The 15142-nt window shown below is 57.2% G+C and overlaps 1 protein-coding gene across 1 annotated transcript; it reads left to right on the top strand.

Annotated features, from left to right (window-relative positions):
- The first annotated feature begins 1230 nt into the window (after positions 1 to 1230).
- On the top strand, positions 1231 to 10793 carry LOC148654249 (uncharacterized). Its single transcript, XM_088646594.1, has 4 exons — positions 1231 to 1372; positions 3058 to 4750; positions 7740 to 8122; positions 9177 to 10793. The coding sequence occupies exons 2-4, from the start codon at positions 3059 to 3061 to the stop codon at positions 10333 to 10335; spliced, it is 3234 nt and encodes a 1077-aa protein (XP_088502720.1). The 5' UTR covers positions 1231 to 1372; position 3058; the 3' UTR covers positions 10336 to 10793.
- The last annotated feature ends 4349 nt before the right edge of the window (positions 10794 to 15142 follow it).

Below are 15142 nucleotides of genomic sequence, written 5' to 3'. Positions count from 1 at the left end.
ACAAGGCCTGTTCTGGGCAGAAACATCATGCTGGCTGAAGTGGTGGAGAAACTGAAGGAGACAGGGCTCAGTGGTCCTCCTGCTCACAGTCCTGCTGGCCCTGGAGATGTGCTGTGTGACGTCTGCACTGGGAGACAGGTGAGAGCTGTGAAGTCCTGTCTGGTGTGTCTGGCCTCTTACTGTCAGACTCACCTCCAGCCTCACTGTGAAGCTGCTCCACTGAAGAGATCATGATACTGTCTCAGTTGCAGCAGGAAGGACTGAGAAACAGGTGAGGACTTTGGTTGTTTTAATGACCCATAATCAGTCCAGATCCAAGATCGATCATGAACATAGTGTTTTATTAAACAGAAGTTAGTTTGAATTGAGCCTCTCTATTAAAATTGCTCCTCAATCAGAAAATATATTTTAATTAACAAAGGTAAACAAAGTACATTGAAAGTGTTGTCAGCCTTTCTTGACAAGTTGCATTGTTAAATTAAAATGTGAGTTGTGCAATATTTAGTATAATGGAGATGATCATGTTTTCCACTTTAAATTATTCTGCACTGATGGAGAAAGCTCTGGTGTGGTTATATAGACTGTGTTATATCGATCTATGACTGTGGAACACGTGGCAGTCTGGTGATTTTCTCCAATGCTTCCTTGATAAAGTAAAAAAAGTAAAGTTGTTCACTAGTCTGCTATGCACCAGTGTGCTGTTCACCCGTGTTCTCTTCATCACTAGTGTGCTGTTCAGTGGTGCATTGTTCACTAGTGCACGATGCACCCGTGTGCTGTTCACCAATGTTCTCTTCATCACCCGTGTGCTGTTCACTAGTGTGCTCCTAGGTGAAGCAGCATGAGACCTGTTTGTTTTGTGAATCTACCCAGCATTACTAACAGAACAATTATTTTAAAAAGCTATTTTTCCAGATTACATCTTGCAAAGTATCAGATGCTAGCAAACTCCTTGACTCTAACTCTCACATTTCAAAGTTGTAAGATGATTTTCTTCGCAACTCTATCCGAAACAGCTTTGCACACATACAGGTGACAAGGAGACGCGTCGGAGTGTCTTTCCCAGCCGCACCGAACACACACACATCGTCTTGATCGTGTCCGAACCTAAATGTTATTTCCTTGACCTCGTTTACAGTTCACTATCAGGGGTTCTACGGATTAATGTCTTCTCGCCCAATTCCGCTCACATCACCTGGACACAAGTAGACGGGCGAGCGCGCAGGGCTGCGCATGCGTGGCGGCGCGCTGCAGCCTGGGAGTTGTAGTCCCCCCCCGGCGGCAGAGGAAGCGCCTCTGTGTGTCTGCGGCGCAGGGCGGAAGGAGCAGAGCAAGCGCAGACGGCGGCCGCTGCCGAGGTGCTGTGAACGGGGTAAGGACGTGTTCGACAGGCTCGGTCGCCAACGGACGCGGGGCGGCGCCGCCCTGTGCGGTTTGGCGGCCGGCTGCGGGCTTGCTTTGCTGGGCGTGAGAGAGTCTGCTCCAGGGCAGCCCAGCGCGACCTGTCCGGTGCCAGTGACACTGACCGTCACAGGCAGAATAATAATAATTATAATAATAATAATAATGACACTAATAATAAGGGCACCGGGCCGGCATGCATTCGCGCAGGCGGGCTGAATCTCTCTGCAGGCAGCCGGGGTTCGGCCACAGTGACCGGGCCGCTGCGCCCCTCACCGCCGGTCCGGGGCCGGGCTCCCCCGCGCTGGAAATGTCGGGGTGTCGCTTCCTTGCGGGTGGGGTGCCGGCGTGCCCTGAACCTGCGGGGGTGCACGATGTGACGTCAGCGCGGAGCCGTCCGCGTGCCCCCGCGTTCGGAGCGTGTTTGTGCAGTTCGCCTCCGGGCCTCGGGGGGGCGCCAGCGGCTCCTCCTGCTGCTCGGGCTGCGCAGATCAGGGCAGCTGGTGCAGAGTTTCCCTGAGAGTGTGAGACAGGGTGTGTGTGTGAGTGAAACAGGGTGTGTGAGTCTTACCGAGAGACCACAGGTGGTGCAGATAGGCAATAAAACATCAACACCACTCACCCTGAGCACTGGGAAACAGGGTGTGTGAGTGTGTGTGTGTGTGAGATGGTGTGTGAGTGTGTGTTTGTGTTAGTGTGTGCCTGTGTGTGTATGTGTTTGTGTTAGTGTGTGCCTGTGTGTGTGTGTTTGTGTTAGTGTGTGTGTGTGAGACAGGGTGTGTGTGTGAGTGTGTGAGAGACAGGATGTGTGAGTGTGAGTGTGTGTGGGACAGGGTGTGTGTGTGAGAGACAGGGTGTGTGTGTGTGAGTGTGTGTGGGACAGGGTGTGTGAGAGACAGGGTGTGTGAGTGTGAGTGTGTGTGGGACAGGGTGTGTGAGTGTGGGTGTGTGTGGGACAGGGTGTGTGAGAGACAGGGTGTGTGAGTGTGAGTGTGTGTGGGACAGGGTGTGTGAGTGTGGGTGTGTGTGGGACAGGGTGTGTGAGAGACAGGGTGTGTGAGTGTGAGTGTGTGTGGGACAGGGTGTGTGTGTGAGAGACAGGGTGTGTGTGTGTGAGTGTGTGTGGGACAGGGTGTGTGAGAGACAGGGTGTGTGAGTGTGTGTGGGACAGGGTGTGTGAGTGTGGGTGTGTGTGGGACAGGGTGTGTGAGAGACAGGGTGTGTGAGTGTGAGTGTGTGTGGGACAGGGTGTGTGTGTGAGAGACAGGGTGTGTGTGTGTGAGTGTGTGTGGGACAGGGTGTGTGAGAGACAGGGTGTGTGAGTGTGTGTGGGACAGGGTGTGTGAGTGTGGGTGTGTGTGGGACAGGGTGTGTGAGAGACAGGGTGTGTGAGTGTGAGTGTGTGTGGGACAGGGTGTGTGAGTGTGGGTGTGTGTGGGACAGGGTGTGTGAGAGACAGGGTGTGTGAGTGTGAGTGTGTGTGGGACAGGGTGTGTGAGTGTGATGTCAGTGTGGCTCTCGCTGTCAGGCTGTGACCCTGGAGGGAGTGCTGGCTCGGGTTCGATCGATCTCCACTGGGCGCCGCGGGTCGGACCACCGGCAGCGAGCGGAACCGGACCCCGCGGACCGGTCTAACGGCTCTCCTCCCGCCGGCAGGATGGAGGACGAGCGCTCGGCGGAGCTCGGGCCGGCCCGCGTGAAGGCCGAGCCGCCGGACCCCTGGGCCCCCGGACCCGCGGACCCCCTGAAGCTGGAGCGCGAGGAGCCCGCCGGGCCCGGCGACGCCAAGGAGGAGATCTGCGAGGTGCGGGTGGGCTCGGACCCCGCCGGGGCCGCCGAGCCGGGGCCCGGGAGCCCCCCGCAGCGCTACCCCTGCGCGGACTGCCAGAAGAGCTTCCGGCTGCGGCGCCAGCTCGCGGCCCACCGGCGCCTGCACACGGGCGAGACCCCCCACTGCTGCCCCGTGTGCCGGCGCGGCTTCCGTCTGCGGCGCCTGCTGGCGGTGCACCTCCGCGTGCACACGGGCGAGAAGCCCTACAGCTGCCCCGTGTGCCAGCGCCGCTTCAGCCGGGCGGGCAACATGCACCAGCACCGGCGCACGCACACGGGCGAGCGGCCCCACGCCTGCGCCGACTGCGGCCGGAGCTTCACCCGCGCCTACGACCTGAAGAAGCACCGGCGCATCCACACGGGCGAGCGGCCCTACGCCTGCGCCCAGTGCGGCGAGCGCCTGCGCACCCACGCCTGCCTCAAGCAGCACCAGAAGAGCCACGTGCGCGTGCCCTACGGCTGCCCGGACTGCGCCAGGACCTTCCTGAGCCCGGCCCAGCTGCGCGGCCACCGGCGCGTGCACACGGGCGAGCGGCCCCACGCCTGCGCCCAGTGCGGCAAGGGCTTCACCCAGCCCCGCTGGCTCAAGCAGCACCTGCAGGTGCACTCGCAGGACAGGCCCTTCGCCTGCGCCGCCTGCGGCAGGGCCTTCCGCCGGCCGGCGCAGCTGCGCGAGCACCAGAACACGCACACGGGCGTGCGGCCCCACCCCTGCGCCCAGTGCGGCAAGAGCTTCAACTTCCGCAGCCGGCTGGCGCAGCACGCGCTGCGGCACACGGGCGAGCGCCCCTTCTCCTGCCCGCTGTGCGCCAAGCGCTTCGTCAGCCCGGACTGCCTGAGGCGGCACGGCCTCACGCACTCGGGCGAGCGCCCCCACGCCTGCGCCGACTGCGGCCGCGGCTTCGCCCGCGCGCACGACCTGGAGAAGCACCGGCGCAGCCTGCACGGCGGGGAGCGGCCCCACGCCTGCGCCCAGTGCGGCGAGCGCTTCCGCACGCCGGGCGGCCTGAGCCGGCACCGCCGGGCCCACGGGCCGCCGGCCCACGCCTGCGCCGACTGCGGCCGCAGCTTCCGCAGGGCCTGCGAGCTGAAGGAGCACCGCGCCTCGCACACGGGCGAGAAGCCGCACGCCTGCGCCCAGTGCGGCAAGCGCTTCTTCTACCCCAGCCGGCTCAGGCTGCACCTGCGGGTGCACACGGGCGAGCGGCCCTACCCCTGCGAGCTCTGCGGCAAGAGCTTCAAGAACCTGCGCTGGCTGCGGCGCCACCGGCTGGCGCACGCCGCGCCCGACCCGCCGCACCGCTGCGCCGACTGCGGCCGCGCCTTCAGCACGCCCTTCCAGCTGCGGCAGCACCAGGCCGAGCACGCCGGCCGCCGGCCCCACGCCTGCCCGCAGTGCGGCAAGAGGTTCGGCCACCGCAGCAACCTGAAGAGGCACTCGCGCACGCACCCGCCCCTGGCCCCGCCCCCGGCCCCGCCCCCGGCCCCGCCGGCCGTCTACGAGATCGAAGTGGTGCTGTGAGAGCAGGTCACCGGTACACACTGACACACACTGCTGCACACTGACACACACCAGTACACACTGACACACACTGCTGCGCACTGACACACACCAGTACACACTACTGCACACTGATACAGTGACACACACACCGATACACACTGCTGCACACTGACACACACCAATTCACACCAGTGCACACTACTGCACACTGATACACCGACACACACAGCTGCTCACTGAAACACACACTGATAAACACCAGTAAACACTGCTGCACACTGACACACACCAATACACACTGCTGCACACTGACACACACCAGTACACACTGCTGCACACTGACACACACCGATACACTCCAGTACACCCTGCTACACACTGACACACACACCGATACACACCAATACACACTGTCACACACCGACACACTGATACACATACTGAAACACACCAATACACACTGTACACTGACACACACCGATACACACTGACAGACTGATGCACACCAACAGACACTCACAGACACGCACACAATCACACACAGATGTGCACAGACACACAAATACATACAGACATGCACACCAACACAAAATCACACACACCAATACACACTGTTGCACACTGACACACTGATACACACCAGTACACACTAAGGCACACCTGTCTCTGTGCAGTGGAGACTGTACTGTGTGGAAACGGTGAACTACGACAAACCCGTCTTTGTGCTGATCCGGTATTAGACAATAGATCCTGTTATCTAGCAACTCTCCCGTCTGGTCTGTGAACTGAAACTGCTGCAGCTGTTGTCTGGAGCGAAATAAAACACACATCTTGGTCGACAAATAAATGGTGTGGCTTCATCGGGCCGGTGAAACTGTTTTCACATCTCCTGTGTGAGGGCTGTGAGGAAGAGGCCGCCTTCTTGTGTCTCGAGCAGCACGAATGCACTGAGCTCCGGTCTTAGTCCGAGTGTCCGGCCCGGTCCTGTGGAGCTGACTGTCTCCCGCGATCAGAACTTTGTCTGGCCCAGTCCCGAAGTTTCTGTGGTCAGAGATACAGACACTGACCCCACCCCCTGCTGACACTGACACTGACCCCACCCCCTGCTGATACTAACACTGACCCCACCCCCTGCTGATACTAACACTGACCCCACCCCCTGCTGATATCCACACTGACCCCACCCCCTGCTGACACTGACACAGACCCCACCCCCCCCCCCGAGAACAAGATATTTCACTCACATCACACACTGAAGAGCAAGTTGATCTGTTTATTTGGAAGCTTCAGTGAAGAACCTTCTGCGTCTTGCGCGTCTGCATGTGACAAGTCTCTCATCAGCAGCGGGTGATGAGGCGGGGTCTCCTCTCATCCAGGATACCTCCCGAACCGAATTTGGGAGCAGTGATTAAGACCAGGGGCCTCATGGTGGTGCAGTGGTCAGCACTGGGGTCAGTCCCTGGGGTGCTGTCTGTGGGGAGTCTGCGTGTTCTCCCCATGCTGGTGTGAGTTTCCCCCGGGTGCTCTGGTTTCCTTCCACACTCAAACACTTACTGGCGGGTTAACGGGTGTCTGGGGACTCTGCTGTGAGCACGAGGGACAGCAGAGTGCTGAACAGAGTGTCCAGGCTCTGTTTATCTACATCGCACACAAACCCGTAAACCGCAAATAGCTCCATTTCCGAAAACACCGTCGGGTAAGTTACTTCACACCGCGCTGACCGAACGACTTGTATGCATTTCGTTGCGTTGTGTGAATCAGGGGATTTCTGACGATATTTTGAAGAAAATTGAAAAATCAAAACCTTAACACCTGCAATCGCATCGTAGCAAAAAGTTCGACACTTTTTTATTTTTGGTTCCAAACTTTATTAAAACATCATAAACATCAAATAGGGAGAAACAGTATCCGTAAACGACAGGTGAGTAACAGAAACTGTTACAAAAACGAACGTTGTCACCAGAGACAATTACAAATCTGAGCAGTCCGATGTTTTATCACATCAAAGTTTTAACAAATCATTTTTTGACCCTGTCATTTTCCATGCTTTTGGTGTATTTTAAGCAGCAGTGAATTTCCACCTGACGGGCATTAAAAGGGAGCAGTGCTGGAGGATGATGACTGTCGGGTTTGTAGTCTCTCCCCCAGAGCCCTCATGTTTTTTTTTTTTTTTTGGTATTTTTTTAAAGAATTTTTATTAAATTTGTAAATAATTTACAAATACAAATACAATCAGAGGATCAAATTAGGTATAAGAGAACAAACCCAAACAGAAAAATAAAGTTAAAGAGATATCGTTTAAAATCATTCATAAGTTTTATCCAGTGAAATTAGTACTCTTTAAATTGAAGCATGAGCAGGATGATCTGTGTGTTTTTTGTCGGGCGGAAAAGGAATCTTTGGTGCATTTATTTGTTAGGTGTAGGTTTGTGAAGTTGTTTTGGACGGATTTACAGAGTTTTGTTTGCAGGCAGTTAAAGGTGTTTTTTAGATTGAAGGATTTTGACATTTTATTGTACTGTTTAGTAGAAAATTTGGAAAAAGAGCATTTATTTATAGTCAATTTATTAATCATTCTTGGTAAATTTCACATCCATAAATCCAAATGGTCTAATAATACTCCCCTTTTTAGTTCTTTTGAGGTGGAGCTGAAACATTATTTAAATTCAATTAAAAATCCCAGAGCCCTCATGTGCCTAAGGAAAAAAGAAACACGTTGCGTCATCATCCGGCGACGCTCTCCTCTTGAACGCGACACCTCGGGCACCCTGGTGAACACCAACAACATATTTTTACTGTGATCGAAACAGTAAAAAGTATCGGGGAGGGGGTCCGTGCGGAGCCATAAAAGACATCCTCCGGGTCCCCCCTCATTTCTCTCTGTCTGTCTGCAGAGCATGCCGCCAGCGCCCGGTTGCCCCGGCGCGTCCCTGTGACGCATCCCCCCTTACGTCAGCGCTGCGCGACGTCTCCTGGCGCAGCTGCGCGCTGGGACACCTTGTAGCCACACGGTGCCGGCTGGGCTCCGGGTCCGACCCGCAGGGCGGAGGTACCGTGGCGCTCGGACGGGCCCAGATCAACCCGCGGCGCCGCCCCCAGCATGTGGCAGTGCAAGGCGCTCGGCTGCACCAACAGCCGGCGCAAGACCGTCAAGAAGAAATTCTTCTGCGTCCCCAAGCCCACCAACCCCGAGCGGGCGGTCATCGTGAAGAAATGGCTCCACAATCTGGGCACGGGCCACACGCTGGACACCTTCCCGTTCGGCCGCAACGCCGTGGTGTGCGAGGACCACTTCACCCCGGACTGCTACGAGCGCGACCTCAAGGCCGAGCTGCTGGGCTGCAAGCCCAAGACCCGCCTCAAGCCCGACGCCGTGCCCACCAGCGTGTGAGTGCTGATCCGGGGTTCGGCCCGAGCTGTCTGTGGGGACTTTGCATGGTCTCGCTGTGTGTGTGTGTGTTTGTATTATGGGCTCAAGTCTGTGGGGGGTCAGAGGGATCGCGTGTTTTAGGAATGGGGGTGCTGTTTGGAGAACTCCGGAGCGAGTGGCCCCTATCCTGCCAGCAGTCTTCCAGAGTGGTGGGGAGGAGTGAAGGCAGCAGCTGTCGCACATGAAGAGATGCGTTTTGTAGCAGAGCTGAGGCTGAGTGTGATCGCTGCCCCAGTCAGTCCCAGGGTGTGTGAATTCAGGAGAACTGGGCTGTGTGATCGCTGACCCAGTCAGTCCCAGGGTGTGTGAATTCAGGAGAACTGGGCTGTGTGAATTCAGGAGAACTGGGCTGTGTGTTCGCTGCCCCAGTCAGTCCCAGAGTGTGTGAATTCAGGAGAACTGGGCTGTGTGATCGCTGCCCCAGTCAGTCCCAGAGTGTGTGAATTCAGGAGAACTGGGCTGTGTGATCGCTGACCCAGTCAGTCCCAGGGTGTGTGAATTCAGGAGAACTGGGCTGTGTGATCGCTGACCCAGTCAGTCCCAGGGTGTGTGAATTCAGGAGAACTGGGCTGTGTGATCGCTGCCCCAGTCAGTCCCAGAGTGTGTGAATTCAGGAGAACTGGGCTGTGTGATTGCTGCCCCAGTCAGTCCCAGGGTGTGTGAATTCAGGAGAACTGGGCTGTGTGATTGCTGCCCCAGTCAGTCCCAGGGTGTGTGAATTCAGGAGAACTGGGCTGTGTGATCGCTGCCACAGTCAGTCCCAGGGTGTGTGAATTCAGGAGAACTGGGCTGTGTGAATTCAGGAGAACTGGGCACTGTGATCGCTGCCCCAGTCAGTCCCAGGGTGTGTGAATTCAGGAGAACTGAACTGTGTGAATTCAGGAGAACTGGGCTGTGTGAATTCAGGAGAACTGGGCAGTTCTGGAGTCTCTGCGTGTGTAGGAGTGTGTGTGAGTGTGCGCTGTGTATGACTGACCCGGGACAGTGCTCATGCCGTCTCTCTCCGTGCAGCAGGGCGCCGGGGGAGAAGCCGGGAGAAGCCGGGCCGGAGCCCGTCCGCGTCAAGCAGGAGGCCGCGGAGCTGGACTACGACATCGTCAAGTGCGAGGAGGTCGAGCAGCGGTGCGACCCCCCGGTGAAGCCGGAGCCCGCGGGGCTGGAGTGCGGCGCCCCCCCCCGGCCGGGCGGTGAGCCGGGGGCCGGCCCGCCCGTCCGCGTGAAGGCGGAGCCCCCCGACCCGCCGGGCCCGGCCGCGGGCGTGAAGGCGGAGCCGGAGGAGGAGCCCGTGTCGGGGGGCCGCGCCGCGCCCCCGCCCCCGCCCCCGCCCCCCCAGAAGAGCTACACCGGCCTGCTGTACCTGAAGAAGCGCAAGCAGCACTACGTCACCTACGCCTGCGCCTTCTGCGAGAAGATCTTCCGCACCAAGGGCCACTTCCAGCAGCACGAGCGCACGCACACGGGCGAGCGGCCCTACACCTGCCCGCTGTGCGGCAAGAGCTTCACCCGCAACACCATCCTCAAGGACCACCAGCGGCGGCACCGCGGCGAGCGCCCCTTCGCCTGCGACACCTGCGGCAAGAGCTTCGTGGTCAAGAAGTACCTGCAGCAGCACCGGCTGGTGCACGCCGACCGCGCGGCGGGCCTGGCGCGGCGGAAGCACGCCTGCCCCGTGTGCCAGAAGAGCTTCCGGGTGCGCTCCGTGCTCAAGGAGCACCAGCGCATCCACACGGGCGAGCGGCCCTTCGGCTGCCCGCGCTGCGGCAAGGGCTTCATCTCCCGCAACGCGCTGAAGCGGCACGCCCGCACGCACGCCGGCGGCGACGCCCACGCCTGCCCCGTGTGCCAGAAGAGCTTCGCCTGCCGCCGCTCGGTGAAGATCCACCAGCGCGTGCACTCCGGCGCGCGCTCCTTCAGCTGCCCCGTCTGCCGCCGCGACTTCCGCCTGGAGCTCAACATGAAGCGCCACCTGCAGACGCACCAGCCAGGGGCGCCGCGGCCCCCCCCCGCCCCCGCCCCCGCCGCGCCCGCCGCGCCCGAGCGGGCGGCGCACAAGGTCCAGGCCGACCACAACTACAACAAGTACGGGCAAGCCGGGGCGCCGCGCGGGGAGCGGCAGGGAGCGAGGGCGCCCCCGCAGGAAGTGGTGTACGAGGTCGAGGTGGTGCTGTGAGGGCAGGCGAGGGGCGAGAGACCCGGGCGCCGTGTGGTTCCCGTGCGGCGGGGCGCCACCCTGCTCCAGCAGCGGGGGCGTGGCGCCGAGCTCAGCCCCGGGCCCAGGAGGGATCGCCTGGACCTGCTGGGCCCGGTTGCGGCTCTAGGTGTCCGTCCTTCAGCGCCCAGCTGTTCCTTGGCCGGCCTCCCTGGTGTCCCGGGAACGTACGCCAGTCGGTTCACGACGCCGTCGCCTGGAAGAGGACAGTCGGGTTTCGTGGCAGGAGGCGGGGGCGTTACTGAGCAGAGGGGGGGCAGGGCAGGCCACTGTGCTGCCTGACAGGCGTGACCACAGACGTCCTGCTGGAGGCCTCAGGACGAGGTCAGGGTGACGGACATCGTGTGGTCACTTGGGTGTGGCTGAGTGGCCTCAAGGGGACAGGAGCTGTGTAATAGAAATAAAATGATTGGCGTGTATCTGAATTTCCAGTTATTTGAATGCATTTATTAAAATGCAGCTTCCTTAAATGGTAGTGGTTCCGTACCCTATCAGCAGCTGGAACAGTGTGCAGGGTGTGGTGTGTTCAGTAGCAGTGAGTGGATTTGCTGAGCACGTGTCTCGCGGTCGAGTTCTGAGCCCTGGACTGCACCGGAGCACTCTCTCCTGGGTGTGTCCTTCTCGGAACAGTTCTCGGACTGTCATCTTTTGTTCTGGATTGGATAAACGTCATTTGCATTTCCAGAGTGGCCCCTGGGCTGTGACGGTCAGCAGGCAGTGACCAGCCCTTCTGCGGGTACGCTGTAGTGCGGCGTGTGCGTCTTCACCCGTGAGCTCGTCGTCATCGTGTCTGTTGAACTACACGTGGAACGCGAATCTGTGTTTCCCTGCCCTCTACTGACGTAAATGTAAGATATTTTCTTGTCTTTGAGCAGAGCGGAGTTCACCAGTGTATGATCTGAGTCACTGCTCTTTTTTAAGATTTGCCATGACTCGTCAATCACTGTGACAGATAAGTCCGTGGGTGAAAGAGGTCAGGTGGGAGTTGAAGCTGGAGTGTGACTCTTCACAGCCTGCCGCTGGTCGTCCTGCAGGGAATCATCTTGCTGCACAGATGTTCGCAGAAGCTCAAGGCAAGAGGCACCAGGCCCCTTTTCAATGTGCTACAATCCATTAACGACCTCCGAACATGAAAAGGACAAACAAGGAGACCAATCAGCCCATCTGGTTTGTTTGGTAGTTAGTAGGTAATTAATTGCAAGATCTCATTCAGCCCTTTCTTGAAAGAAGCCAGGGTATCTGCTTGTTCCACACCCCCACCCCTCTCTGTGTACAGTCGATCCTCCTGTCCTGACTGGAGGAGCTCACCCAGCTGTGTCTGGAGAGAAGCCAGGGTATCGGCTTCAACAACATGGCTGAAGAGCTTGTTCCCCACCCCCACCACCCTCTGTGTAGTCCCTTCAGCTGTTGATTTTAAATGCACTTTCACAAAGTTTCCACCTGTTCCCTCGGGATGCGGGCTTCACGGACACGGTCCGGAGGAAATGAGGGGTTGCAGGATGAGCCGGGACAGAGATGGGAAAAGATGGGATTCTTTCCAGTTTCCGGGGATCAGAGGAGGTGGAGTTTTTCTGAAGAACAGGCGGGCTCTGCACACATGCTCCTCAGGTAGAACTGTTTTGTTGCCACCTGCTGGTCAGTTTGGGGACTTTCCTTCAATGTATTTCCTTACAAAGGAGCCAAGGATGGTATTCATGAGTGATAATCTTGACCGTGTGGAGTGGATAGTGTCAAAGACGCATTCTGAAAGCTTGCTCTTTCTTTGAGTGCATCTTAAAATTGCATTAAAGTGGATTAAAAGATGCTTTTATAGTATAGAAATGTTGGCAGCTGTATTGGAGTGCGGGGGGGTTATAGATCTTAATTAAACCGTCGGCCGCAAGTAGCGCTATCAAATGCAGCCCCATTCCCGCGTCCCCGTGTGCATTTAGTACACAACCCTACTCGCACCCGGGTCCGGACCGTCACATGTCCCCTCGGCTCCTCCAGCTCAATCGGACACCGGAACCGACTCTCGGGGGGGAAACGTTTCCGCCGGATCCAGAAAGCCGAAGAACCGACTTCCTACGGGTGGGGGGGGAGGCGTGGAGTCACCACGGACGGCGCGTCCTGGATTGGGTGAGAGAATGGGTCGGACTGGACCGGACCGGGTGTGAAACCCGAGCTCAGTCCCGGGTTCGGGTGACACAGGTGCGCACACGGGTCCGAGAGGGTAGATAGAATTACTGGAGAAGATGCTGCACAGCAAAACAAACAGACACGTGAGAATCGACTTGTGGATTTTAAACGCACAGCAGCGATCAGTCTCCGCACGGCTTAAAAGCGTCTACATTGTTTTTACACACAGCGGGCACTAGCGTCGCCTTGAGTGGTGTTGTTTTTTTGTATGCTGCAAATATTTAACTGTTTGTTTCTGCGAGTGGCTGGTGAGCGGCGCTGTTCTGGTTCCGAGTCTTTGCTGCTTTTAGACATGTACAGGATTGAGCCCGTCTCCCTGTCTGCCCTCTGATGGAGACACTCACATCGGGAACAAGTCCCACGCTCCCACCACCCTCTGTGTAAAGAAACCGTGTGCCCCAGGGTGGACTGCTGCCCTGCTGCCCTGGTGCCCTGTCCAGTGTGCCCTCCCCCCGACCCTCGCCAGGAGTCGACGGCTGTCTGGGCCTGATGAGACATAATAATAATAATAATAATAATTGCTTACACTTATATAGCGCTTTTCTGGACACTCCACTCAAAGCGCTTTAGAGGTAATGGGGATCCCCTCCACCACCACCAATGTGCAGCCCCACCTGGATGATGCGACGGCAGCCATAGTGCGCCAGAACGCTCCCCACACACCAGCTCTCAGTGGGGAGGAGAGCAGAGTAATGTAGCCAATTCACAGAGGGGGAGTATTAGGAGGCCATGATTGGTAAGGGCCAATGGGAAATTTGGCCAGGACACTGGGGTTACACCCCTACTCTTTTCGAGAAACGCCCTGTGATTTTTAATGACCACAGAGAGTCAGGACCTCGGTTTTACGTCTCATCCGAAGGACGGCACCTGTTTACAGTATAGTGTCCCCATTACTATACTGGGGCGTTAGGACCCACATGGACCGCAGAGTGAGCGCCCCCTGCTGGCCCCACTAACACCTCTTCCAGCAGCAACCTTGGTTTTTCCCAGGAGGTCTCCCCTCCAGGTACTGACCAGGCTCACACCTGCTTAGCTTCAGTGGGTTGCCAGTTGTGAGTTGCAGGGTGATATGGCTTCTGGCTTATAGAGACATGCAGGTTTCTCTATACTGACGTTCGTTTCTGAATTTCTCCACCAAATGTTTCTGTCCTGAGGATGGAGGATGTGAAACTGGGTAATGGGCTTTGATGGTACTGGGTTCCCATTACACGAATGTACAGAGATCCGGTACCTTTAACATTTGTGACTATGTGAAATGTGTCAGCTTGGATAAAACTGGCCTGTCTCACACACAGTATGGAATAACAATTTCATTAGTCACTTGTGGAACAGTTTGTTTTTAACAAAAAATAAAAGAATTACAGTAGCTCATCAATGGTGTCGAGGCGTGTTTGGCCAGGCGGCTGTGGGGTCCTGCTCGGACCCGGAGCCTCGGGCCGGAGGGGGTGAGGACCTCCCAATCCCTCCCCCCCCCCAACCCAAGAACAAAACGACGTTTGTCATAATTAAAGATAAAAATGAACCATCCTTGGACTGAATCGTCCCAAACAGCTCTAGAATCTAGATGTTGTGACATTCACGACTACGATGTGAGTGTCTCCATCAGAGGGCAGACAGGGTGACGGGGTCAATCCTGTACATGTCTAAAGATTCTCCTGGGCCAACGGGGTCCCGAGAGAACTTCCCTGCCTCTCCCCAGCCTGCTGCCCAGCGTGTCTGGGCCGGGACACGCGGCTCTCTCTCCCCCATCGCCCCCACCGGGGATCTAGCGAGTCAGGATGGACAGGAGGGGACTCGTTTGTCCGCCGAAGACTCGACAGGTTTATAGGGCTGCGAGTGCTGCCGGTGTGTCTCCAGCCCGGAGCCCCCCTGGAGATCCGTGTGCCCCTCTGAAACCGGATACTGGCTCTTCCCTCCCTGCGGCTGCTCCGGGACCCCGGACACTTCGGCTCCTGTGCGCTGTCCGGTTATCCTCCTCAAGCTGAGTGACCGCGGACGCTTGGCTCGACCGGATTCACAGCGAGGTCCTCGCCTCCGACAGTCTGTAATTCACTGGCCGCGCGCCCCCAGGGCCAGCATGAGTTCGAGCTGAACTGCCGCATGTGAAGGATCGCTGCTGCTGCACCCCTGGTTAACGCGCACTGTACCCTGTGCTTATGGATGGGTTCGTGCTCAATAAGGGGGGCGCAGTCAAGATGTACAAGCGCAATAGCAAACTCCACCGGAGCCGGGGACACTACACCAGGTGTAACCAGAGGTGTTCATGAGATACCAACAGGTACAGCGACTGTTTCAGGCCTGACCGGGGGAGTATACATTTAACCAGACCCCATCCTGGATTGATATTGCACAGGTACTGAGGACGAGCTATCACTGAGTCACAGGATATTGATAGTGACTAGTTATTGAGTATTGGATATCACTAAGTGACAGTATATTGATATCACTGACAGTGTGCTGATATCGCTAAGCGACAGTATATTGATATCACTGACAGTGTGCTGATATCGCTAAGCGACAGTATATTGATATCACTGACAGTGTGCTGATATCAATAAGCGACAGTATATTGATATCACTGACAGTGTGC

The sequence above is a fragment of the Lepisosteus platostomus genome, chromosome 9 (genome assembly GCF_059453375.1).
Source record: "Lepisosteus platostomus isolate fLepPlt1 chromosome 9, fLepPlt1.hap1, whole genome shotgun sequence".
NCBI classification, from domain to species: Eukaryota; Metazoa; Chordata; class Actinopteri; order Semionotiformes; family Lepisosteidae; genus Lepisosteus; species Lepisosteus platostomus.
Note: the sequence above shows the minus strand (reverse complement) of the source record. Positions and strands in the feature narration are given on the sequence as shown.

What these genes read in the sequence shown, in the direction of transcription:
- LOC148654249 (XM_088646594.1), top strand. Translation starts at nt 3,059, where the DNA reads ATGGAGGACGAGCGCTCGGCGGAGCTCGGGCCGGCCCGCGTGAAGGCC. An exon ending in ACGAGATCGAAGTGGTGCTG is followed by an intron (nt 4,751 to 7,739) that starts TGAGAGCAGGTC and finishes GACACCTTGTAG; the next exon opens with CCACACGGTGCCGGCTGGGC. An exon ending in GACGCCGTGCCCACCAGCGT is followed by an intron (nt 8,123 to 9,176) that starts GTGAGTGCTGAT and finishes CTCTCCGTGCAG; the next exon opens with CAGGGCGCCGGGGGAGAAGC.